The sequence below is a fragment of the Protopterus annectens genome, chromosome 13.part0, assembly GCF_019279795.1.
Source record: "Protopterus annectens isolate FY-2018-M chromosome 13.part0, PAN1.0, whole genome shotgun sequence".
Taxonomy (NCBI): Eukaryota; Metazoa; Chordata; order Ceratodontiformes; family Protopteridae; genus Protopterus; species Protopterus annectens.
The window spans coordinates 467,906,438-467,934,230 of NC_056747.1; the positions used below are offsets into that span (position 1 = coordinate 467,906,438).

Here is a 27,793-nt window from a genome sequence, read left to right on the forward strand (position 1 = left end):
CCATGTTAAAAAGTGATTATATAGTAAAGCCACCCAACTGTAACAAATGAACAATCTGCAAATGTTGTCATACGAGGAAATCAGCTCTGGTCTGAAAGTGCAGTTGTGCAAGGAAGCTTTCCATAAAAATAAGTGTTTTAATAGAGCACTGTTACAATAGCCAAAGCTATAGGACATGCAACCTGTCAAAGATCAGATGTCTGGTCAGCATATAAAGACTTTGGGTGCCTTACATGTGCCCATATGTCCAAGGAGGCAAAACAGTGTGCCAGTATAATTGAGACATACAAGCATAAAAATTCAGAGCCTTCTTGCCTCTCAGGGAAGGGAGGCTAGAAGCCAAATGTACTAAGTGCTAGGATAAAGCAGGGAATAAGGTAAACCCCACTCTGGTTGACAAAAAAAAAAGGAACTAACATCAATAGCAAAACCATAAAGGAAAACCAAGAAAGGGAGGCAGGACAGAGGCTATTAATATTGAAACAGTGATTGGTTCAAACATCTACTGTTATAGTATGTTTATGTACAGCACGTCACTGTTTCTCATTAGATCACTATTGCAGTAGCCAAAGCTATATGGAATGACTACCAAAACTTAAATACTCAGGAAGGAAGAAGGGTCAAAATCCAGCCCTAGCAAAACTTGTCCTTCACCTGGAGAAGGAATCGGTCTTATAATGCTTAGAAAAAGTGTCTACAGATGACCAAGTTGCTATCTATAGAATTTTTCTAAAATACCTTTTCAAAAAAGCTCCAGCAGCAGCCTATTCTTAAGAAATGTGAGAAAAGGCTGCATTATCATAAGAGCTTGCAACTCTGACACTCCCTTAGCTGAAGCCTGGGTAGTGCATAACACTGATTTCCAAGTCAGGAACTTTAGATCAGCCAGCTGAGCTGGTTCAAAAGGGAAACAAAGTTACGATCCCAAGGAGGAGACACTAGATTCCTAGGTAGACCATATGAAATAATCCTTTCAAAAGCTGTTTCACCCGAATTAAGGAAAGTAGAAATGGCAAAAAAGGAGTCTTAATAAAGGAGAAAGAAAGGCCAGATGTTAACAATTCACACAAATATTTAAGAACCATAGAACCTTCAGCATTTAAAGGGTCTTGGTTCTTTTTATGGCACCCAATTTTCTAATAAGCCAAATAGGATTTTGCTAGGAGGAGATTTCTTAGCATCCTTAATACCTGCTGCAAGTCCTCATATAAAAAAAGATTAGACCCTTTTGTCCTGTATAAGTACATCTTGTGGGGAAGTTTGTGTTAATTGCCCATGGCCAGTTTCAAGAGAAGGGAGAACCACAGTTTTTTTGGGTCAAAGGATTTTTACCAAGATTATTTTTGAAGAGCCCTTTTGGATCTTTAAAATAACTCTGGTTATCAGGGGAAAGGGAGAAAGGCATACAGAAACATTCATATCCATGGAAATGAGAAGGCACCCGTCTTTCAGGCCTTTTTGCAAGGAGTCCTTGAGTAGCATTTTCTTGGTTGTCTACTGAGAATGGAGTCAAAAACATCGACTTGAGGAGTTCCCCTGTGCATAAACATCCATTTGTGAGGGGTCTGTCCTGGTCCTTCACAGTACTGTGAACTGACTCAATGCAAGTGGCCTAAAGGGTAGCATGTGCCAGTTTTCCCACTGTCATGGTTAGTCTGTACAGCATATAACCTGGATCCCTCCCCTTGTTTATGTACCACTTGACAGTAGAGTTGTGTGTGATTACCAGTAAAGGCCCTGAGTCCTCAGATGATTTAAGGCTTTCAGAGCATTTAGTAATGTCACCCGGCTACATCTCTAACCACACTTTTCAGCTACAAAACCAGGACCGAAACACTAAAGATGGAGGAGTGTCCACATTCACCAAGGATATTCACACCACCAGGCTAGTTGCCCAATACAATGCATCTGAAATTCTCCAGGTGCAACTAACACTAGGTAAGACTGCAATCCGAATTGTAGCTTGCTACAGATCCCCCACCATGCCCAAGGATTCTCACTACACCTTTCTAAACATACTGGAAAATATTAAGATACAACCAAACACCCTAATACTGGGTAATTTCAACTACCCTGCCATTAACTGGAAAAGCTACTCGTGTACCAACATCTTTCCCAACAGTTCTTGGAATTCATAAATTCCAACGTCTTGGATCAATTAATCCTTAGTCCCCACCAGGGTCTCCAATATCCTAGACCTGGTCATTACCAACATGGGAAATTGATGCTCCACACATATGGTCACCCCCTCATTGGTCAGGTCTGACCATAAGCTAATCACCCTCGACATCCACATCCCATTCCCCAGTAAGGAAACCTCCGTAAAAAACTTCTCCAAAGCCAACTTCATGCTACTAAGTCAGAAATGACAAACTTCATGACACCCATGCAGACGGGAACTGAAAGTTCAACTGCTGAATCCTACACTAAAGTACTGTACAAGCACATCCTCTCGTGCATGAATCGTGCCATCCCCAATAGAACCAAGACGCTCTCCTCCAAAAAAAAAAAAAAAAAAAAAAAAAGGAAGCCAATCTGGTGGTTCCTTGCCATAAACAAACTTTACAACAAAAGGAAGAAACTGTTGCAGAAAAGAGGAAAATCCCAGGATGCAAAAAACTCCCTTACCAGCCTCAGTAAGAAGCTGAGATCCCTCAAAATCCTCCAAAGCTAGTTATGAAAATAAAATTGCCAAAGATTCCAAAGACAAGACATTCTAATAGCTATGTCAAGAATCTAAATGACAATGCTCAGATCTGCTCTGAGCTACAACAGAATGGCATTAAATATACTGATCTCAAGGATATTGCCAATATCCTGGCAGATCGTTTCAGTGCAAACTTCACCCCCCTCTCACCCTCTAAAGGGCCCATCTCAATACTGAAAGATCGCCAAATTCCCGGTAACGGCCACACAGGTAAAAAAACACACACTCCACAGCTAAGAATACAGCATCCATGGGACCAGATGGCATCCCAGGCTGTGTGCTACATGAGCTACAAAATGAACTGGCACCTCACCTAAGTGTCATGTTTAATCATAGCCTCACCTCAGGCTTTGTGCCCACTGAGTGGCGCACAGCTACAGTTATCCCACTCCACAAGGGGGGGAAATCTACCTTGGATCCTGGGAACTACCACCCCATCAGTCTGACAAGCCTGATTTGCAAGGCCATGGAACATATTATCATGTAACTTATAAACAAAGACACTGGCAACTTTCAAACACTGGATCCCACACAGTTTGGGTTCGTGAAGGGCCAATCTTGTCTCCTGGACCTGATTTCGAATCAGTCTCCAGAGCCATGGACAAGGATAAGGTGGCCCACACAGCCTATCTGGACCTCACCAACGCCTTCGACATCATCCCCCACTCTGGAATCCTAGATAAACTTACTAAGATGGGCATTAATCCCTACGTCACTCGATGGGTTGCCAACTGGCTTACTGACAGAACCCACACTGTAAAAGTAGCAGACTCCAAATCCAGCTCCAGACAAATGGAGTGCCTCAGGGTTCAGTCCTGGGATCGCTCTTGTTTGGCATCTACTTCTCTGAAGTACAGGCCAACACTAAGGGACTCTGGCTAACAAAGTTCACAGATGACTGCAAACTGGGAGCCATTATTGAATCCCCAAATGATGTGGATTTTCTATAAAAGGGCCTTACAGAAACATATGCTGGGCTTAAGCTCAATGCCAAGAAATGCACAGTTATCCCCCTTTGGGAAAAAAACATGTACCCGTGAATTACCACATAGGTGGCAGTACACAAAGCGTGATGAGACTTGGGGACACAGGTGGACAGTGGTCTCACCTTTGTTAACCACATCGCCACAACAGTCAGGAAATCCTTCTGTGTGGCACATATCATTACTAAGGGTATTTCATCCAGAAAGGAGGAGGTCATTGTCCCACTGTACTCATCCCTCATTAGACCCATTATAGAATAAAATGATACAATGCCTAGTTTGGTATTTACCTCTCAAGACATCAACTGGAAAGGCCACAGAAATACTTCACTAAAAGAAGATTCACAGGTCTAAAGCAGATACCCTATGCTGACAGTCTAAAAATTCCACCTATACTCTCTGTTGCATATAGTCTACTCAGAGGCGATCTCTGCTTAACATACAAGGCTATGTCAAACTCAGAGCTGCTGGACATGCTCCACTTAAAGAAATCCCAATCCCTCAGTGAGACATGTGCCAGGGATCTAAACCTTGTCATCACAATGAACAAAACATGCTGGAGGGATAGGTTCCTGACCCAGAAACCCCCATACTCTGGAACAGACTGCCCATACAGGTCAAGCAGAATGCCTCTTTGGCCCTCTTCAAGAGGAACCTTGATGATTGGATGGGAGAGAGGAAATTCACCCCAGGAATCATGTCAGTCGCCCTGCTAGACAGGGATCCAGGGAAGTAAATACTGTGGGAAGAAATAGCCAGGGATTTATGGCTAGGCTTGTATATACTGTAGGAAGAAATAGCCAGGGATTTATGGCTAGGCTTGTATAGGTTCTAGGGCCGACAGCCTAGTAACCTATGAACCTTATTTATGTGACTCTTAAATAAGCCCAAAGGCCTTGTACTTGAATTCCTTGAATACAGCCTGCTAGGCAAAGTCTGAGCCATACATAGTTATAGAATGAAAATGGACTGAGGAGAAAAGCGGAAGACTTGGATTCAGAATCAGTTGGCTCACTCACCAATAAAGCTCACTCTTGATAAAGTCCAGTACAGGGATTTGGAAGTACAGAAGTTGTTGCTGCTGTTTCTAGACATACTTGATAAACCACTGAAGCTTTCTCATGTATAAACTAAAGGGATTTGGGGAATTGTAGAAGCAATGTATCCTAAAATCTTTAGGAATTCCTTTGCTGAAGTTAAAGATTAGAGAGAAAATTGAAGGAACTGTTCTTGAGAAAAGGCTCCTTTTTCTTGAAACAGGAATTCCATCATTTAAAAAGCGTCTAGAGACATCCTAGAAAAGTTATGATCTGGAAAGGAATGAGATGACTTTTCCAGATTGAATTGAAAACCTAGGTTCTGAAACAAAGTTCCAACAGAGGGGAGATTGTTAACAGTGTTGAATGGTGTCTGTAAAAATAATGCTGTTATTGTGGTAAGGAGAGATGTTGACTGCCTTGTATCCTGCAAAAAGCAATTATGGGTGCTAGACACTTTGTGAATGCCCTTGGTACTGTAGAAAAAACAAAGGAGGAGAACTAAAATGTGAATCAAACAAAATCTTAAAAAGTATCTGAAGACTGCAGGTGGGTGCATGATGGTATGCATCTTTTAGAGCCAATGTTACCAACAAGCTTAGAGGATGAATCAGGGGAGAGAGACTATAGGGTATAACTCTGGCAGACATTAAGAAAGACCGGTCCAAATCAGTTCTCCCATTTCCCTCCTTCTTGGGTACCAGAAATATCCTGAAACAGAATTATTTTCCTTTTTGATCCTGTAGTACAGGTCCCATTACTCCCTGAGAGATCAGATCAATGATGGGAGAAAAAAAAGTGGGTTTGATTCTGAAGATGGGACATTTCCCAAGTTTGGAGGGAGAGAATCCCATTGCTACTTGTACATGTTTTGAATTATTCCTAGTGCCCAAGAATCTGTTGTAACCTGGTACTACAGTGAAAGGTGCCAAGAAAGATTCTTTGAAAGATTTAGAGACCTGCCAATGTGGAAAGGGGAAGGGGAGGCACAGTCACTTTTCTTGGACTGAGAGTGAGTTTGTTTGGTTTCGTCCTCTTTCTCAGATGTGGTCATTCTGCTTAAATTATTGCTTTCTTGACTTTTGCTGTGATTTTTTATGGTTTTCTATAAAAACATCCTAGGGCTAGAATGAACATTTCTGCTACATTTTGGTACAGAAGACTGAAAATTTGCCTTCATCTCTTGGATCAAGCTTCTTGCTTTCTTCAAATCTCTTGAGAAAAATCAGCAGATGAAATGCCAAATAAAATCTCTTTATCCAGGGAGTACTAAATGTCAGATTTAACATCTTTACTAAATGTCAGATTTAACATCTTGTAAACTTGGGTTTGAAAACATGCTTACCTGTGCATGAATGATGCAAGTTGGTGCAGTCCTAGATACTACATCTACTGGATCACAACAATATCTCAAAAATGTTTGGTAACCTGAATGAATGAGGAAGGCATACAAGTAATAAGGACTCTGATTCTAAAGTAGGCAAGTCTGTAATAATCATGTCAGCAAATGATGACAAAAGGAATTTGGACATATGTGCCTGACAACTAATAGTACTAAAAGCTAAGACTGAAAATATGTAGATCTTTTCTCTGAATATTTTTAGGGTACTGGATGGATGCAGACACACTTCAATCCAGAGGCCTTGTATAACAAAATAACAAAGGTAATGGAAAAGGTACTTCTGAGATTGAGGTACCTTGTAAAGTTTATCTGGTTTCTAACAGTTGTGCCGGCAACATTAAATGCATCAAGTTCATCAGTAACTGGGGGTATAGACACTGCTTTGGGGGTTTCTATCTGTAACAATCATTACAACTTTGCTGAATTTTAGATATTTCTTTATACTACTATTTAAACAAACAATTATTTCATTCTTCCAACAGTATTCGAGAAAGACAATTCTTCCCAGGAAAATCTAAAAAAATGTATTTTAAAATTCTGATTTCCAGTTTTCGACTAGTGAAAATTGGATAAAATCTAATACAAGCTTCTCAACATCAGAATCAGAAGGAAAGGCAGCTTTCTTCCCTTCTGAATGGGAAGCCATTTGAAATGACTGAAAAAACTTAAATACCTTTTTTTTTTTGTAACAGACCCTTTCCTCTTTAAGCTTATTTTGAAATATGGGTAGAGAGAGATTAGAGTTTCTCCTTGAGTCTTTTTGTTTAGAGACTCTGAAAATGCCTCTAATCAAATGTCCAGGTCTCTTCCGGATTGCCTCGTACCTTTGGCCTAACAGAAATCTGTTGAGCATCATCATCCACTTCCAGTGCAACCACGCACAGTTCTTTTCTCAATGACAAGAAAATGTCCAGTCACAGAGTGTGTCCTAGATTTCTAGTCTGTAGTGGCTTCCCAAGGAACACCACCAGAGGGGTCAGAAGTAACCAATGATAGGTTCAAGGGCACTAATATGACCCCGAGTTGTCCAAGCACTGGGGAAGACAGGATGCCAAAGACAACATTGCTAAAACCTCACCAAGAATTATTCTTTTTTTGATAACCAGAAGAGGAAAGTCTGAGGTACTAGCAGTAGATTCCACAGGAGGATGAGAAAGGGCTTTAAGTAAGAGATTTTCTACAAACAATTTGAGTAAACTAAGCTGGATCCTTAGGTTTGAACACTACTAAACAGAACAGACAAGCTGTGTGGGAAGCTCTGTAGATGGGATTTAATGACAATACAAGCACTTCACACACACACACACACACACACACACACAGACACACACAGACACACACACACACACACACACACACACACACACACACACACAGACACACACACACACACACAGACACACACACACAGACACACACACACAGACACACACACACACAGACACACACACACACACACAGACACACACACACAGACACACACACACAGACACACACACACAGACACACACACACACAGACACACAGACACACACAGACACACACAGACACACACAGACAGACACACACAGACAGACACACACAGACAGACACACACAGACAGACACACACAGACACACACAGACACACACAGACACACAGACACACAGACACAGACACACAGACACACACACAGACCCACACACAGACACACACACACAGCCACACAGACACAGCCAGACACACAGCCAGCCAGACACACACACAGACACACACAGACACACACACACACACAGACACACACACACACAGACACACACAGACACACACACACAGACACACACAGACACACACACACACAGACACACACAGACACACACAGACACACACAGACACACACAGACACACACACAGACACACACAGACACACACACACAGACACACACAGACACACACAAAATTATTTATTACAAAAAAATATGGAAGGAAATTACTGGAAGATACTTACTTGCTCAATTTTCTCAAAATTAGCTAACTGCTGAACCAATTAAGATATAGTGAAGACAGTGAGTAGTAGCTTCAATGGCAGTAAGGTTCTGAATACTGGTGCCCATTCATCTGCACTCACACCAGCATGCCCTTATGGCACCTCAGAGGTACGGTTGAGATGGAAGGTGTCCAAAAGATTTGGATACTGGCCAGATGTCGGATCGTTATAAATATACATTCCACACAACTTAAGCTACTACAGCAGTGGTCTAATGAACATCACATGCAATTTTCTGCGTAACAGGAAGCCTATAGAAGTACTTACTAATTTTGATTCTGGCCATCATGGAAAGGACATGGTATACAATGTCAAACTGTAAAGATTATAGCAGTCAGTAACAAGTATCACTGTGGTGAGGCTATAGGTTTCGTTACTTGGATAGTGTGATCAAATCAGACTGATCACTGTATTTTGGGGATATTATTTATGGTACATTTTGCACTGATGGTATATTTCACATTTGATGAGACTGCCTACTGCATTTTGGATATTTTACTATATTTATATCATTAGTGAGAACAATATTCACTAAGCTTACCACATCCCTTAAGTTCATGTCCCATTTTAAGCACCTCAGATTTTTTTTCTTTTTAATGTCTAATGCAGAATTCTGTTTAATAAAATCAGAAAAGTAGATTCTGTTAACTAATCACATTATGATTAAACCATACATTCATTTTCATTTCATTTTATTACAACTGCCCTTTTGTAACCATAAAGGAAACCCCTTGAAATCATTTTCTACTGTATACCATCTAAATCTCTATCAAAAAGGAGTTCATTTTTACAAGGATGTAAAAAAACAGAACTGCAGCTTCTTCGAAATCTCCAGCAAGAGACTATTCATATTTCATTTCTTCAGTCTTTACTAACAGCTGTTAAGAAAAGCATAAACTTGTTGGACACAACTAAATATAAGTAGCAAGATCCTATGTGTACTAATATTTTAGAAAAAAAATCAATGCAATTGATTATTTGTATTACAACACACTAAAGGGTCAATTTGCTTGGCTGTCAAAGAGGACATCTGATGTTATTTTGAAGTAAAGTTGGGTAAGTTTCAAAATCACTTGTGCAAAGACGTGATCCTAAAAACAGTTAAAGAACAGATCATTAGCAAAGCTAGTTCTTTTGAAGCTATGACTAATTTAGAAGATTACTGTTTGGCAATGAGTTAAACCCACATCACTGATGTTCGGTCCACCAAGAATATCAGAATGGTTTGATAAATCTGTAGCAGGTTCAGCACAATTCCTAATTTTCTTACAAACAAATGGAAAACACAGCTATGCAAGTAAATTTACCATAACAGCACATAGTTTAACCATCACTGCTGCCGTAACCTTAGCTATACGGGTTACATCCTGCCAAGGCTATTAACAGCCAATCAGCTTTCAAAGCTTCAGGGCACCTTCCACACTCCCAAACGGTCAGGCAGCTCCCAACTATAAGACAAGTTTTGGTGCCAAGCCCATCAGAGCTTTCCTGCCAACAGAAGAGGGAGGGTGAGCCCTGAAAGGACAGTGCTAATTTCTATAAGCGCTGCTGTTCTGCACTGAAATACACTGTATCTAGTGTTTCTTAGTATTAGGCATCTGTTTGAGGTTCCTTTTGGCTTCAAACCAGTAATTTTACACAGAGTGTCAAAGTCTGCACTCCTATAAGTGAAGAGTGCTGATTTCGCCTATCTAAGCTGGGAAATGCTGGTGGAAAAAGTACAGTTTTGTACCTACCATAAATGTAGATGTTCGAAGATCCACATTGCTGCAGTCCTTACACTTGGGTAGTCCGCTGTCCTCGGTCGGCCCGAATATCAAAGTATTAGGCTGACGTCGGTCAAGGCGCTTAAGACTGACATCAGGACGTCAGGGTACAAATGCGCATGACCGACGTCATATCCTCAGTCTTTTCTTGCCCCAGATGTCAGAAGACCCTAAAGAGAAAGGTCAAAACCAAAAGACAGCAAAAAACAACCAACCACCCTTGCACCAACCATATGTACAATATATACAATATCCACAATATTTACAACCCAACCCACACAACCGCCTCTAACACCAGAGGGGAAGGAGGGAGGTATTGGACTGCAGCAATGTGGATCTTCGAACATCTACATTTATGGTAGGTACAAAACTGTACTATGTTCTTCATCTCACATTGCTGCAGTCCTTACACTTGGGTAGAATCCCAAAGCAGAGGTAAGGGAGGATGGCAAAACTATTAAGCAGTAGGAGCTGCCAAAATGCCCTGTAAAATTGCAGTGGCAAAACCAGCCCTAGATTTAGAGTAAAGTGGAAGGTGATAATGCTTAGAGAAAGTATGCACTGAACTCCAAGTAGCCGCCTCCAAAATATCTTTAGTTGCCACCCCCCTTAAAAAGCTGTAGAAGTGGCAGTAGCCCTAGTGGAATGAGGCCTAATCCCAGCTGGAATCTCCTTATCATGATGGGAATAACAGAAAGCAATACAAAACCCAATCCACTTAGAAATAGTTTGTTTTGACACAGGCTTGCCCTGAGAACCCAAAGCAAATGAAACAAATAACTGCTGAGACTGCCTGAACCCTTTAGTTCTGCTCAAATAATATCGCAACTGCCTGTGCACATCCAAAGTGTGCAAAATCTTTTCCCCTTTATTTTGGGGTTTGCATAAAAAGTAGGCAAATGAATAGTTTGGTTTAAAGCCACACTAGAAACCACTTTAGGCATAAAGGAAGGATTAGTACGCAAAGACACCCTATCCTTATGGAAAATTAAGAAAGGCTCAACCGCCATAAGGGCCTGTAATTCAGAAACCCTTCTTGCAGAGGTAATGGCCAACACAAAAGCAGTCTTCCATGATAAATATTTCAACTCGGCAGTAGCTGCAGGCTCAAAAGGTTGTAGAGTGAGTTTCTCCAACACAAAATTGAGATCCCAAGCAGGAGTAGGAGCTCTACGTGGGGGTCTTATATTCTTTGCCCCTCTGAGAAATTGCTTAAACAAAGGATGAGAAAACAATGGTGGGTCACAGTCATAGTGAGCAGAAATTGCTGCAGCATGAACCTTAATAGAAGAGAAGGACAAACCTTTGTCCAGTAACTCAGTAAGATATTGAAGAGCCACACTTAAATTAGGCTCAGAAACATCAAATTCCTTTGCTGTACTCCAAAATAAAAATCTCTTCCATTTATCTGCGTACACTTTCCTTGTACTAGGCCTTCTGGCCTCCAAAATAACATTCAAAACTTGCTGTGGAAGCTGAGACCCTCCAGGGTTCAAGACAGAATATGCCAGGCTGTTAGGTGAAGAGAGTGAAGTTTGACATTGAGTAAATGACTGTTCTCCTGCGACAGCAGGTGTGGAATCGAAGGTAAAGGCCATGGAGGCTCCCGTACCAGACTTCTCAGTAATGGGTACCAGTGCTGTCGAGGCCAATCTGGAGCTATTAAAATCATCTTTGGCTTGTCCTGTCTGGCCTTCAGGAGTACCTTTGGGAGGAGAGGCAGAGGTGGAAAGGCATACACATGAAGTTTGCTACAATTGAATGAAAGAGCATCCACTTTCCAAGCTGTGGGATGAAACCTTTTTGTGCAAAACTTTGGCAGCTGGTAGTTTAGTGGAGACGCAAACAGATCTATGTCTGGAGTTCCCCATAACACTGTCAATTCCTGAAATACATGAGGATCCAATTTCCACTCGTGGGGATCCATAATTTGTCTGCTCAACACATCTGCTAAGGAGTTCTGTGCTCCCGGCAGAAACCTTGCCTGAAGATTTAGCTGTAAACTGAGAGCAGTCTCCCACAAAATCATTGCTTGCCTGCATAGAGGATAAGAATGTGTTCCCCCTTGCTTGTTGATGTACCACATGACAGTTGTGTTGTCTGTTAGAACCAACACCTGTCCTGGAAGAAGTAAATCCTTGAAAGCTATTAATGCAAATTGGACTGCTAACATCTCCTTCAAGTTGATATGTAGATGTTGTAGTCTGGCAGGCCACGTGTCTTGTACCCACTTTCCATTTAGATGAGCTCCCAAGCTTTGTCTGAGGCATCTGTCGTTAGAATCTGACTCGCCTCTGGCCGGGTCACAGAGAGTCCCTTGTTTAGGTGACATTCCTGAGCCCACCACAAAAATTCCTTTTGAATGCAAGGTATTATCTGAATGACAGTGTCCATATCTTGGCAGTGCTGTGTCCATACATTTTTGAGATACCATTGCAGCTTCCTCATATGCAGTTTGGCATTGGGAAGCACCAGAATACAAGATGCCATGAACCCCAAGGCTTGAAGGGCTGTCCTTGCAGTCAGCCTGGACTGATGAGACAATTGATGGAAGTAAAGAGAAAGATTCTTTTGTTTGTCCGGGGTCAAAAAGGCCATCTGGGATGCTGTATTCAGTCTCACACCCAGAAAGCACATGTCCTGAGAGGGTACTAGACTGGACTTTATTTCATTCACAGAATACCCCAGGCATCTTAGCACTGCTATCACATATTGTAAATGATAAAGAAGTTTGTCCTTTCCTTGGGCCAGAATCAGGCAATCGTCCAAATAAGGATAAATCTGTATTCCTCTTAGCCTGAAGAAAGCTATCACTGGAGCCAGAACCTTTGTGAACACTCTGGGCGCAGTAGATAAGCCAAAGGGCAATGCAGAGAACTGGTCATGAGAAGTCCCAGCCCGAAAACGCAGATACTTCCTGCAACTTAGCCTGATAGGAACATGAAGGTAAGCCTCCTTGAGATCCAGAGTCACCATCCAGTGATCTTTGCCCAGCAGAGGTAAAAGCTGTTGTAACGTCAACATTTTGAACTTGGGAATGTCCAGATAAGTGTTGAGGATAGATAAATCCAAAATTGGTCTCCACGTGTTCCCCTTCTTTGGTACTAGGAACAGGCGAGAATAAAATCCTAGGCCCACTTCTGGCAGAGGGACCGGTTGTATGGCCCCTATTTGAAGCAGCAGAGAAATTTGTTTGTGAGCCTCTAGTCTTTACTGAGGAGGAATGTCCGGCATGCCTTTGAAAGGAGGCAAGGTATGGAAATAAAACCTGTAACCTTGGTGTATGATATCCAATACCCATCTGTCTTGGGTAATCAAACTCCAATTTTCCTTGAAGAGTGCCAACCTTCCTCCCAAAGGTGCTGCCAGGCAAGAAGGATCTGGCAGCTGAAAAGGTAGGTCATTGGGCCTGTTTACGAAAGGACTGGCCCCTGCCCTCACCCGAAGATTGTGCAGGTGAACTCCCTGTTCTAGGTCTGAAGGAGCTCGAGCTCTGCCCTACCACGTCTAGATCGACCCCTAGACTGTGAATCATAAGAAGGGTACGTCCACCCCTTAGCAGGCCAATTCCTACTAAACTGGGAGGCTGAACTTGCAAAAAATCTTTAACAGCCTGCATAGACTTAGCCTTGTCTTACATTTTCTTCAAGACTGACTCCACAGGAGAACCAAACAACACATCAGACTGTAAAGGAGCATCCAAAATCCTTGTTTTAACATGGTCAGATAAATTCTGATCCCTCAGCCAGGCGTGCCTGCGAAGTACTGACCCAGTGGCAGCCACCCTAGACGAGGCCTGTACAGCATCAAAACCACATTGTAAAGAATGCTTACCCACCTGTTCAGAGACATGTACCAAATCTTGTAATTCTTTACACTCAATGCCTTCCCGCCAGAGCATCTACCTTAGACTTCAATTGTGTAAGAAAATAATTTTGATACTTCAACATGTGAAACTGGCAATTCAAAGCCCTCATAGCTAAGGTGGAAGTAGTATAGACTTTCTTTCCCCATCTATCCAAAGCTCTGGCCTCTATCTGGAGGAACCGGATTTTTCACAACAGAGGCCTTGACACCCTTAGGTCCCTGACTAACAGTTTCTGGGTCCGCCCTAGGACTCTTATAAAGATATTTATGAGCCTCAGGCACCCTGTAATACCTATCCGGTTTAACAGGAGCAGGAGGCAAAGAATCAGGATTAAGTGAAGCCTCTGCAAAAACATCTTCCACAACTTCCAGAACAGGTGGTATAGCCAAAGGCCTATGCTGGGGTAAAAGCAAAAACTCCCTAAGCCTTTTCCTGGAATCAGAGAAGTCCTGACCTTCCCACTTAAAATGTTCCCTCATGGAATGAAGTGTCTCTGAAAATGAAAAATCCTCAGGAGGAGAAGCAGAAGGGGTCGAATCATCTGCATCAGAATCAGAATAAGGAGAGTACTCCTGCAAGTCTTCAGTCAAGACTCTGAAACATCCAAGCCTGCTCAAAACTCCCCAACTCTGGTTCCACCCTAGGCCTCTTATCAGGAGGGGGCAAAGAACCTCTAATCAAAGTAATTAAATCTTCTGCCATTTTAAGCATGTGCTTCTTGGGCACAGATCCTGTAGAACTAGGAGTGACACCAACAGAAGCTAAACCTGGCCTGCCTCTGGGAGAAGCCTTGGAAACAGAAGGAGAGGGCCTAACCACCCTAGGAAGGGAGGGGAGTACAGTAACTTGAGAAGCCCCTTCAGCCTGACCTGCCTCCTGAGAGGCCACATCCTGCAATATCAAAGTCTCCCCCTGGGACTCCAGAGAAGCCTCCGGTGGAACCACCGGTTCCACTGACGCCTCTAAAGAACCGGCGTCCAGTACGGACAACTCTTCTTGCCTGGGCTTAGCTGCTTTGTCTTTGCGCTTCTTGGAAGAAGCGGGCGTCGGAGCATCCAACGGCATATTGTAATTGCACCGCTTCCCAAAGACCAACCTGGCACAATCTAACCTTCGCTTAATAGTGCGCTTATTGAACATAGCACAAAAGCGACACCCAACAACGTCGTGCTCAGGCCCCAAACAAGGAATACACAAAGTATGATAGTCCCTATGCGGTATCTGCTTCCCACAAGAAATACAGTTATTCACTTTTTCTGACATCCGGTAAACCACTGAGGCAAGAAAAAACTAAAATATTCCCCAACGGGGTACTTAGCCAACTTTGATTCGGTCTGAAACTCCGAATTCGAAAAATTTCAGAACGCCGAACGGCACTTGCAACGCTGCTTCTGCATCGGACCATGCGGCAAAAAAGACTGAGGATATGACGTCGGTCATGCGCATTTGTACCCTGACGTCCTGATGTCAGTCTTAAGCGCCTTGACCGACGTCAGCCTAATACTTTGATATTCGGGCCGACCGAGGACAGCGGACTACCCAAGTGTAAGGACTGCAGCAATGTGAGATGAAGAACATCTCATGGTGTACTTCCTCAATTGCCCTTACAGCATAGTTAGTGTAAAACTTTTTTTTCTGATATGTAAGCCTCACATTTGCAAGAAGCTGCTCTTCTCACAGCAGTGATTATTGGTGCCTTGTATATACACATTCACCAGAAGTTTACATTTCCCTATTAAAAAAAAAAAAAAAAAAAACACCAAGAACTTTACCTCAGTCCCGTGTTACTCAAACGGCAAGTAGTTTTTGCAGTGAACAGCATTTGCACACTTAGTTATTAGGACAATTTAGGTCCGTCTTACTTTATTATATCACCCAGGACCATTACTGCTCAGACAGCAGCTGATTTGGCCCTGGGCAGCATCACTGGTTGGATTAGCTGCAGATTACACCAAGTAAGCACCCTTCCCTCATTCAGTTACAAACACCCTCTACTCCTATCCCTTCAAGTACACATTAAAGCCCGCAACCATGAATGGGAACTTTCCTGCTACCTCTGCATCCAGCTTTGTGGACATGGGCATCCTGAGGCAATGTAACAACTGCCTTATGTACACGGACAACCACTTAATTCTCGAACAAATACCATATGTGACAGAAGTAGTTGCACATTGATACTGGAGGCTAGACTCATGTAAACACAAAATGCAACAAAAAGGTAGTCAGTGACTCACACATCACTTGCCACACCTGCAAAGGACTACACACGTAAATCCACATATGCAGAGGTGCTAACATGCAACTTACCCAAACCTCAAAGGCGTCTTGTGTGCAACCCTCAAACTCTGCATGCACACAAGACTATTCCCATCAAACCACATCTCACTATGTCTCAACTACCAGGCCCATATGGTGAAACACTTCACATCACAGACTTCATTGTGAGACACATGGATGTCCCTCTTACCAGGCCGGACAAAGGGAAGGTTACAGTTAGTTGCCTGTCGGGGACCAGGATTCACCAGATCACACAAGTACTCAGGTCACTTACCCCTAAGTACCAGTATGGCTCAAAAACAGTTCATGTGGGCATGAATGACCAGAGATATACCTCCTTGAACTATATGAAGACAGACATGACTGAGCTCTCAAAATGTGCATCACAAGCACGTATGAGCCTAGCATTGAGCAGCATTCTACTGTCTCCAAGGATGATGCCACAATACTAAATTGGCTTAGCTACTAGTGTCATTCCAAAGGGGTCCAATACTTGTCAGCTTGGGAGGACATGGTTGACAGGCCACACTGCTTTGCCAGGGATGGCCTTCAAGTGTCACCTCTAGGCTTCAAGATACTGCCCAAAACATTATCCACCCCTATTAATGCCTTTTTTAGGAAATGTCAGACAGACAAACCTTCCAACATAACAAAAGCTACTCAAGACAAGCTAAAGGTGTTAAAGCTCAATGCTAGGAGTCTCAGCAAGAAATTGTACTCACTGGAAGCTCTTCTCACCCTAGAGGATGCTGACATCTGTGCAGTTACTGAAACATGGTTCAAAGCAATGGAAAGTATGCCTGCAGTGCATGGCTATACTGCCTTTTATACATTCCAACCACCCACTTGAACATGAAAGAGCAAAAGGCAGAGGTGTATCTAGCTACATAAAGGATAAGCACACCTCAAGGCTAGTGAAACAATACAACATGCTTGAGCTACACCATGTCCAACTAAACACCATATTCTTACTAGCTACAGGTCCCCCCACCATGAACCAGGAAACCCATACATCTTGCCTGACATTACTAGAATCACTCACCATCCAGCACAATACCATATTCATGGGTGATTTTAACAAATTAGGAGGCATACATGACCACCAACATGCAGATCCAACAATTTGACTGTAAATTCAATTGGCCTGGAGCAGCTAGTCTGGACTTCCACTAAGGGAACAAATATCTCAATCTGGTGCTCAAAAATATGGGAAAAGGCTGTATAACCCCCCCCCCCCCCAAGTGTGATGTCCTCACCAGTATGATCAGATCACAAAGCAATCTCTCTTGAAATGAAGGTAAAACTAGTCACCCCCACCTAACGCCAAAAACTAACTTCTCCTAGGTAAATTACCCCCTATTAAGAGATGACATAGCCAGTTTTCAAGCTCCCCCAAATCCTAAAAACACAGAAACCTATGCAAAGCCATACACAAAAGTCCTGTACTACCATATAATAAACAGCATAGAAACAGCAGTACCAGACCAAAATAAACCAATGTCAATCCACAAAAAAAGCCACCCTGGTGGATCACTGGTATTAATAGGTTGTACAACAAAAGAAAATTCTGTCAAGTAGTAAGAGAGAATGTGCAAAACAAAGCAAAATGCCCCTCATTAGCCTAAACAAGTGAATCGGGGAACTAGTCAAGTCTCAAAAAGCAGGAGACAGAGGTAAAAATAGCCTCCAAACCAAAAGATAAGCATTTTTCAATTATGCCCACAATCTTGAGGGTAACACCAAACAATGTGCAGAATTACTTGCAGATGGCATCAGCTATACATTGCCAGAAAACATAACAAATCTGGTTGACAAATTCAGCTCAAAATTCACCAACCCATAACCCCCACTTCGCCCCCAAGAAATACCCACCACCACTCCCATCACCAATCATCACTAAAGAACAGGTAGACAACTGATCTAAAGCCAAAAACACTGCTTCAATGAGGCCCGACAACATAAGTTGCCTCTAAACCAGCTTAAATCAGGACATATGAGGCCCATTAGGATCTCTACTTAACTACAGCCTCCAGAGTGGCTTTGTCCTGATGGAGTAGAGGAGATCAACAGTCATCCCTCTGCATAAAAGGGGACCATCTACTGATGCTGGAAACTACAGACTCGCAACTTTGACCAGTCATATATGCAAAGCCATAGAAAGAATAATCATGGACCTGATAAACAATGACATAGAAAACCTTCCAACACTGGACCCAACATAATTCGACTTTAACGGCAGGTCATGCCTACCAAGCCTGGTGGATCTCTAAGAAAGTCACCAAGGCCATGGGGATGAGAGTAAAACAGTACACAATGTCTACCTCAACCTAGCCAAGGCATACAACACAATTCCCCACTCAGGTGTTATAAACCCAAAACCTAGCATAAATCCTTACATCACCAGATGGATAGTCAATTGGCTCATGGACAGGCTATGTGGTTAAAATGGGTGAAGCCAGATCCAGCAAGAGGCCATTTACTAGTGGTGTGCCATAAGGGCTCAGTGTTGGGACCATAACTGTTTGGAATTTACTTATCTGAAGTCAAGGCTAACGTGGAAGGCCTCTGGATGACAAAGTTTGTTGACAACTGCAAGCTGGGGGCAATTTCTGCATCCCCCAGTGCCATAGGTATCCTTCAGGTGGGTCTAGATATCAGACAAATGATTGGAGCCAAAATCACAGTCTAAAACTAAATTTGAAAAATGCATTATATCCCTTGGGAAGTCAAATACCCCTGCAAATTACATCATCAATAGCACACCCCTAAGAGTAGACTCAGAGGTGAGAGATCTGGGTACACAGATAAATAGCCTGAACTTTGACTGCCATGTGTCCACAGCAGATGAAGAAGTCCATCTATGTGGCACAAATTGTAAAGGTATGTAATCCAGATCCAAGGAAGTTATAGTCCCACTGTACTCAGCCCTCATTAGACCAATAATAGGAGTACAATGTGCCATTTGGTATGTACTTTACTAGGCACTTACAGCAGCTGCAATGTCCTCAGAGGTTCCTCACAAAGAAAATACAGGGTGTAAACAACATGCCCTGTGCAGATAGACTAAAAGCCCGATCCCTTTACTCTGACTCCTACCGACAGTTAAGGGGTAACCTATGCCTGACCTATAAATCACTCACAAATACAGCCCAGATGGAGCTACTACAGATCCTCAAGTCAAATAGCATTAGGGATCTAAACTTAGTCAGTGACTCGAAACAAAATGTGCTCAAGACAGACAGATGTGCGTCTGAGATTGCCCCTTATTTGGAACGGGCTTCTTATTCACATTAAGCAGAGCCCTTCCCTGGCCCTCTTCAAACACAATTTGAATCAATGGATGGGGACTCGCAAATTCACAGCTGGGGTAGAGCCTATGTCCCTTACAAACTGGGCAATCTGTAAGATATTTAAGGCATAGACAAATCCACACCATCCTCTTGCCCCTAGGGGCCATATGTATTGGGTAAAATTAGGTTATATTGGCTAGGCTTGTAAGGGCTCTTAAGTAATTAGCCTAGTAATCCCCAATTAACCCATGAACCTAAAAGAACAAAAAATAAATGACCACGCACTAGCATAAACAATGCACCATAAAGCAAGATGGATGGAGGAACAGAATGGCTCTTGCAGCAGTGATCAGAGCATTTACTGCTGTGTTAAGTTTACTTGCAGAACTGCACTGTGTTCATCATAATGACAGCTGCTGTAGTAGCCTTAGCTATATAGGTAGATTACCAAAGCTAACTATATTTGGGAGGCGAAAGGAGAGGAGTCCCTGGGGAATGGTCCTTGCAAAACTTGATCTAGACCCAGAGAAGAAAGCAAGCTTATAGTGCTTTGTAAAATTATGTACAGAGGACAACGTTTTTGTTTCTAGAATATTTGTAGAATCTAACCCTTTACAAAAGCCATAGATGAAGCCAAGGCACTCAGAGTGGACCTTGACCCTGACTGGTAACGTTTTGTTGTATAAGTACAACAAAAGGAAATAGCTTAAGACAGCCATTTTGAAATAACCTGCTCTGATGCAAATTGTCCCTTCTCACCTTCACAAGAAAAGAACAATTGATCTGGAATATCTAAATGATTTAGTTCTGTTAAGATACTACCTGAGCTGTCTGTGGACATCCAAGGCTTAAAGAAAACTCAGATACCACTTTAGCCATAAAAGAAGGATTAAATTCGCAAAGATACCCTATCCCTGTGGAAAATGAGAAAAGGCTGACTCACAACAAGATCTTGCAACTTAGATAATCTTCTTACAGAGGTGAAAGCAATCAGTAAAACTGTTTTCCAGGTTAGGGACCTCAAAGTCAGCCAGTGTTTGCTTCTCTAACAAAACATTACTATCCCAAGGAGGGGCCAATAGTTTTCTAGGAGGCCTCTTTTGCAAAACTCCTTTCAAAAGTATTCTGACATGAGGCTGCACTGAAAGAGGAGGATCCATGGACAGACATGCTGAAATGGACGATAAATGAAGTTTGTTAGAGGAGTAAGAAAGGCCATACGATGGTAACTCACACAAATATAAAACAAGATATCTAGCCCTGAATGGGTACTGGTTATGTTGTTGACACCAACTAGAAAACATTTTCCATTTGCTAATATACAATTTTCTAGTAGCAGGCTTTCTTACCTCCATTAGTAGTGGCTGCATTTCCTCAGTAAAGAGGTGCCTAAAAAGGAATTAAGACCCTATCATCCAAGCAGTCAACTGAAGATGATTGGTGTCAGGGTGTATCAAGCACCCCTGTTCTTGAGTGACTAGATCATGTTTGTGACAAAGTTTGTGGAAATTGCCCCTGGCCATTTCTAAAACAAGGGAGAACCACTGTTGCCTGGGCCAGAAGGGAGTCACGATAATGTTCTTGTGGGATTCCTTCAGAATCTTCAGAAGTGCCCTGGACGCTAGTGAAAAGGGTGGAAAAGCAGATAGGAACATTCTTGACCAAGGAAAAGAAAAGGTATCCATCTTCCAAGCCTTCTTGCATGTAGTCTTGAAGTAAAATCTTGCCAGCTGACTGATCAAAGAGGAGACAGAGGTCTACTTGAACTCACCACAGATGGATCAAATCTTGGAAGACCCCCCTGATCTGGTTTCCAAGTGTGACGGGTTGCCTTTGTGTTGCTCAGCTTGTCTGACACACAATTTTGCTCTGACAAACTGTAGGGTGCCTGTAGAGTAAGATTATGCTATGAAGCTATATCCCAAGCTAATATGACTAGTCTGCAAAGTCAGTGTGACCTGGATCCACCTTATTTACTGATGTATCACATGACTATGGTATTGTCTGTAACAACTTGAAGTGGTCCCCAAGGACCAAAGATGTTTCAGAGTTGAGTGCCTTGATCAGGGAAAGCATCTCTTTTATATTTATGTGCTTGTATCTGTCCTTGGTGTCCCGCACACCTTGCACTTTTATCCCTCGATACTGCTCACTAAGTCCGAAGCATCTGAGGTGACTGGCTGCTTTGGAACAGGGAGGAGGAAGAAGAGACCTGAATTTAAGGATATCTGTGTCCACCCAGTGAGTTCCCTTCTGACAAACCACAGCACTGTAATTTGAAAAGGTGCTGGTGCTGGGTCCGAAGAAACTTCAGATACCACTGTATTTTTCTCATTGGAGTCTTGCCAGAGGTATTATGAGAATTATAGAAGCCATAAGACCCAACATCCTGAGGTATCCCCTTTACAGCAACTGAAGTCTGAGTGGGAAACCCTAAAAATAGTTCTAGACAAACGTATCTTTTTCCTGTGGAAGAAAACCTCCGTTTACAATGATGTCTAGCTGACATCCCAGATACACAATCCTGGGACAAGACAATGACTTTTCAGTGTTCACTTGGAATCCAAGCTTGTAGAGATCTCTCACCCAACAGATATATTAGTGACACTTTGAAAAAGATGCTGTAAAAATAAGCAAGTCATTTAAATATGGAACATTTTGGATACCTTGTAGCCTGTAATCAGCTATAACTGGAGCTAGACACTGAACACTCTTGCTGCACTGGATAGCCCAAAGGGTAGGCTAGAAAAATTGTGTGTTCCAGACACACAACCTTAAGAAATGCCTGAAATCTGGATGAATAGGGATGTGATAACTTTTTTAAATTTAGTGCTACCAGATAACTTGAATGAGGAAGATGACAACAGGCTGTGAAATGCAATAATTTTGCATTTGGTGACTATCACAGACAGGTTTAGGAAAGAAATATCTAGAACTGGTCTCCAAGCATTTTCCTTCTTTGACACTAAAAACATCTTTGAATAAAACCCCTTTTCCACCTGGGAAGAACTGGTTCTATCACTCCCTGGGACAGCACGAGATGGGCAGGCGGAAACAAGAGTCTGGTCTGGAGGATAAGGAATTACCTCCTGGAAAGGAGGAATTTCCTCCCATTACCATCTTTAACCTTGATGAATGAGCTTAAGGAGATTCAGACTTTCTGCAAGAAAAAAGGAAGTGCCAGGGTAGGGGAGGGGAACAGTCTCAAATAGCAATTCTGTCTTCCTGGGCTATCTTTGGTTTTGGGAGTTTCCAGAATACTTCTTGGAACCCCTTGCTGTGTCTTCTTAAACATCTGTTTACCTCTATTTTGTTTAGACTGTTTATTTTGTTTCTTACCAAAACTGAATAAGTAAGAGAATCCCCTGGAAAAATGGAAAAGGATGGCTGAAAAATATTGGGATTCACTGCATCGGCTTCCCCCTTTCATCACATTTTTTGATCACCTCTGCAGCAGAGGGGCCAAAAACTAAATTGCTACCCAAATGAGAATTTAAAATCTATTTTTATCATCTGTGAGGCTCTGAGAATGCAGTCATGCAAAAATCCTCAAAACAGTACCAGTGGCCATAGCCCTTTAAGAAGCATCAACAGACACATATACACACACTATATATATATATATACAATGAGTAGTGAATTGAGCAATAGAATTAAATTATATAAAGCATATTTTTTCCTCACACAAAGAAACTGCAGAAAAAAATATTTCTCAATTTTAAAAATTAAATCAGGACATACCTTAACCTATGAACCTGACCATTCCAAATTCTGAAAATTAAAGTTGCAGAATCGTATACCTTTTTCTCATGTATCTTCCCATCTTTATCAAAAACAGTAGGATTGGAATTTACTGTTTGGGAGCTGAAGGATTAACTGAAGCTATAACTGCTCATTCAGGTTTGGGAAGACAGTATAAAAGCGTAAAAAGACTGTGTAACTTCATAAAGCCTATCTGCCTTTTTAGGAGCAGCTAGCTGACTGTTAGGAAAACTGGAGGCAGTAACATCCTCCAAGGGAGACTAACTGGAAAACCTCATTTTAGGGTGCCATGAACTGTGATTCCAGAAACAAAGGGTTACAAAGCAAGGGACATTAGGTTGCTGCTGTTTGAGTACTGCACTACATTCGCACAGCAGACTAACATAGTAGCAAAGAGGTTAGCAATTCTGTCTTACAGCACTAGGCTCGTATCTCATGCATGGCCTTCCCAGTTTGTATGAGTGTTTAATAAGTGTTCTGATTTCCTCCCTTATCTTAAAAATGTGCTGTAGCTGAATTGTTAGTTCTCCAAACTGCCCATAATTGTACATGGGTGTACGTATGTATGTGTGTTGACACCCTGTCCATGACTACCATCGACTTACTCCCAAATGAATGTTAGGATACACTCCAGTTCCATACAAATCTTAACTGGATCAGTCAGGTAATGAATTGATCAATAAAATGTCACAGATTATGCCTCCAACATTAGTCCAACCTAACACCACACTTTAATGAGCATTACTTGACACATTATGCTAAAACCCTCCAACATGAATAGCTTCAGCTTGAAAATATGGGAAGGGTCCTCTCATATGAAAGGAACACTTTCAAAACATTCTAACAAAGTCTTCTGCAAAGATATACACTTCCCAAAACACACACTTGCACATGCTCACATACACACTCACAAGGAAATTTAAACACGAGAGAGGTAAAACACTCAAGTTAAAAGTCTCTACTATTAACCTTCCACAACAGGCATGGCAAAACATTGCATAAAGGGCCTTTCAATTTACTCCTTCAATCTGGAATATTTTCTCTTTTGAAATGACCTGAGCATCCAAACTTTATTTTTTTAGTCTCCTTAAACACTTCTAAACAGCATGGTTGGTTACTGCTATGTAGAAAATAATAGCTAATCGTGTGGAGGTAATAGTGCTTTGCTACAGCGTATGGATCATTCCGAAAATGTGTTATTTGCGTCAATGAACAGTATAACCATCCAATCAGTTAAATTAATAGCACATCTTCAAAGTAAAAATTCTCTTTTTTGTATACATTTGATCTTGCCGTCCCCTTCTAGTCACATGTTCCTTCATCCTCCAAGACTGCAACCTTTTGCTCTGTACTTACCAGTCTCACATCTCTAACTCAGTGGAATCCTATTGATGTGCACCTCCATATGTGAAGATACAGCACAGGCAAAAACATTTATCCAGTACCTCAAATGAAAACACTTATCCAGTATCTCAAATGACTGGACTGACAGGGTGCAATAATTCACTACAGAGTAGGAAAGAGAATCTCAGCTAGGTGACCATATTCTGCATTAGTTGATACCTGAACACGTAAATTGCATTATTTTATACTGTTCTATCTCAATTTTATGCAGTCATGGTGATATCATGCTGGTGCCTGTAGTCAGCTTACATGCAGGTCCATATAATTTATACTGCCTTTAACAATCACCCTCTAAGATTTACTAACTATTCAGCATAAGCTGGGATGAAAAAAATGGAAATGGGTACAAAATACTCTCACTCTGTACTTAAACTATTACTAACTTTTTGCACCGGACCTCAGACCAGAATCCAGACTATTAAACTAGACTAGTATTTCACTGTCAAATGTATGCACACACCTAGTTACCTACGCAACCATACATACATAAAGCACCAGAAGTGTTAGAAAATATATCACAGTGCACTGATATGTACAGGGTAGCTGTATGTAATATCCAGTAAAATACCCAAGTACAAAGCATTCCATGTTTGAAAATGGCTGAATCTTTGTATAGAATAAATAAATTTTTACTATGTCACTCACCACAATATGTGTATATAGTGTTGTATTCAAGAAATCTCACTTTAAGATTATGAAGAACAGCAGGTTCATGGAGGTAGCTAAGGGCTGTAAGGTCATTCTCTCCCACCAAGATATCTGGATTTCGCAGAAAGGGAAGTTGGTTTGTTTTGGGGTCAATGGGATTCTCCATTTCCTAGGAAATAAAAAAATAATGCAGGGAGTTTCAGTGCAGATAACAGTAAAATAATCACAATTCAAAAAGCTACCAACACAAGCAGCATAATATCGCACCTATAACAGGAGCGGTCTTAGAAGAAATACAGAGAAATGAAAGTCATACAATCCAAATGAGACTACCATTTTTGGTAAGCCTTTCACGACAATGCAATATATTAGTAGGGCAGTATCTGAAACGGTCATTTATATATCAAAACACTGAAGTTCTTAAATATTACAATTTCTCAGAAAACTTTTTTTTTTAATATTGTCCATTTTATTTTTAATATAGACTCTCCAAAAAGGTCACACCAAAGAAGTTTTAATCAAAGCAGTAAACCCATGCCAATACAACAGACTACCTTCACCCTTCTTCCCTGGATGTTATAACATCCTGTCAACATGTACAAACCAGATGCTGCAACTTTAATTTTTTTTTAATTTGAAGTGGGTCACAGCTATTCACACAGCTTTATACTGCCCTCAGATATATACAGGATGATGTAAAAGCTATGCTTGAACAGAGCACTCAAATATAAAATTACAGAAAAAAGATTTAAACTTAACATGCCAAAGAGCAACATCCATGGAATCTGCTGAGCATGAAAATTTCACCCATAGTCTTCTACACTTAAAACGCAAGATAATACCCCTTTATACAGAATTTCAGTTATTACGATATTGCCTAGGATAATGATATAAGTAATGAATACTCTTGATTACTGTATTTGATATATCAAAATATCACCTCCAATATACCGATAATCATCCAATCTTCAGATAATCTGTCTAGAGGAAACATCTTAAACACTGTCCACAACCTAAAGCCATCAGTAAACGCTGAAAATGATACCATTGTATATAAACAAAGCTCTGCAACCTGCAAAATGGAAAATGTTTCAGCATTTCGAGACTGAAGTTGCACCAAAATGTACACCAAGATGACTCATTTGGATGCAATCGTTTATGAACTGCACATAGCAGCCCATGATGCTATTTGAAACTATTAATTGCAGCATTCAAACATCTGCACCAGAAAGGTGCAATTCCATAAAGAAATTTTAAAATAGCCACTTTTAACTATACAAACACTAAGCTCCACAAACTAGAAATATACTGCACTGATTTGAAAATATTTTAACCGTGAGAATAAAGCATGCATAAAAAGACTGAGAAAATGTTCTGAAATATTCAGAGTTAAATCTAGCATCAAAGGATAAAGAAAAAAACTGTTTTAATAGTGTTAGAAATCTAAAATGAGAACAGTGGATGTAGCAGACAATAAAATTATGCAATATCTCAAACCTAGCTCATAAGACATGCTGGCAGATGAATTCTGACCAAGTTGCAGAAATCATAGGTATATACTGGGCTAACAAACACCACATTGCGTCCCTGTGTAGTATCATGGGTGTTTATTAGGATGGAATATATGTTAGGAAGTTTCCTGGTGATTAGTGGGGGGTACATTACTTTTGGCATTACTAACTGCCTCTATCAGATGCCCAGACCCACAATGAATTTCTGATTTATCATCCATTGGTCAAGGTTATACTTAAATAGGGTTAGGAATATATTCTGCTTCACAACAATGGAGAGCCTGTTCCACAGCATAGGGATCCTCTAACATACACATCTGTCTCACCAACGTGTCTTATGTCACAAGCAAAATCTGAATCCTTGGATCTAGTGGTTCTGATGATGTTAGTCTTACAAATGTGCAAAAGGTCCATCAGAGCTGGATCTGAGGATGCTATGTTAGGCACAGATAGCCTCTCAGTAAACTGCAGGAGAGGGAGTAGAGAGACAGGGCTTTAAGGCAATCCATATAGGACAATGTTTTTATACCCTGGATTCTCAGGAACCTTTGTGGGAATTCCAACTGTTGCATATGTCTGGGTAAGCTGTTTGCCAAAGGGGGCATTATACTTAATTATAGTTCTGATAAGACCTGAAAGTGGCACTATGACTTCCTTGGACCAGGATGCCATGCCCTTACTTACAAGTTGGGCAACACAGAATAATTTGCTTATAACTTGGCTACATGTTGTTCAAAGAACAGATGACTGTCTACATATGTTTCTAGAGCTTTGACTACTGAGTCAACTTGTAGGGGTGTCTTATCAATGGAGTAATAGGCCTGGAAGGACGCGTTCCCAAAAGGCACTGTAATGCATTTCTTGACTTTGTCAGTGACTTTGGCACCAATCATTTGTCTGCGTTAAACAGTCTTGTAAGAGGTTTGTATCTCAGGGGGGAAAACTATGATCTCTCAATTTGCAGTCATCTGTAAACTTGGTCAGCCAAAGCCCCTTGACATTAGCCTTTACCTCTGATAAGTAGATGCCAAATAGGAGCACTCCCAGAAAACAGCCCTGAGGTACCCAGCTGTTCACCAGTCTCTTAGTGGAGGTAGCATCACCAATCCTGA

General features: G+C 41.5%; 1 protein-coding gene across 1 annotated transcript in view; it reads right to left on the reverse strand.

Moving 5' to 3' along the window:
• Window positions 1-27,793, reverse strand: part of LOC122787918 (unconventional myosin-Vb-like) — a gene marked incomplete at its 5' end in the record, with an annotated part of 1,807,467 nt that overhangs the window by 1,744,559 nt on the left and 35,115 nt on the right. Inside the window, one exon of the mRNA XM_044054844.1 lies at window positions 25,168-25,339. Within this exon, the coding sequence (XP_043910779.1) occupies window positions 25,168-25,339 (172 nt within the window). The remainder of the gene's footprint in view (window positions 1-25,167; window positions 25,340-27,793) is intronic.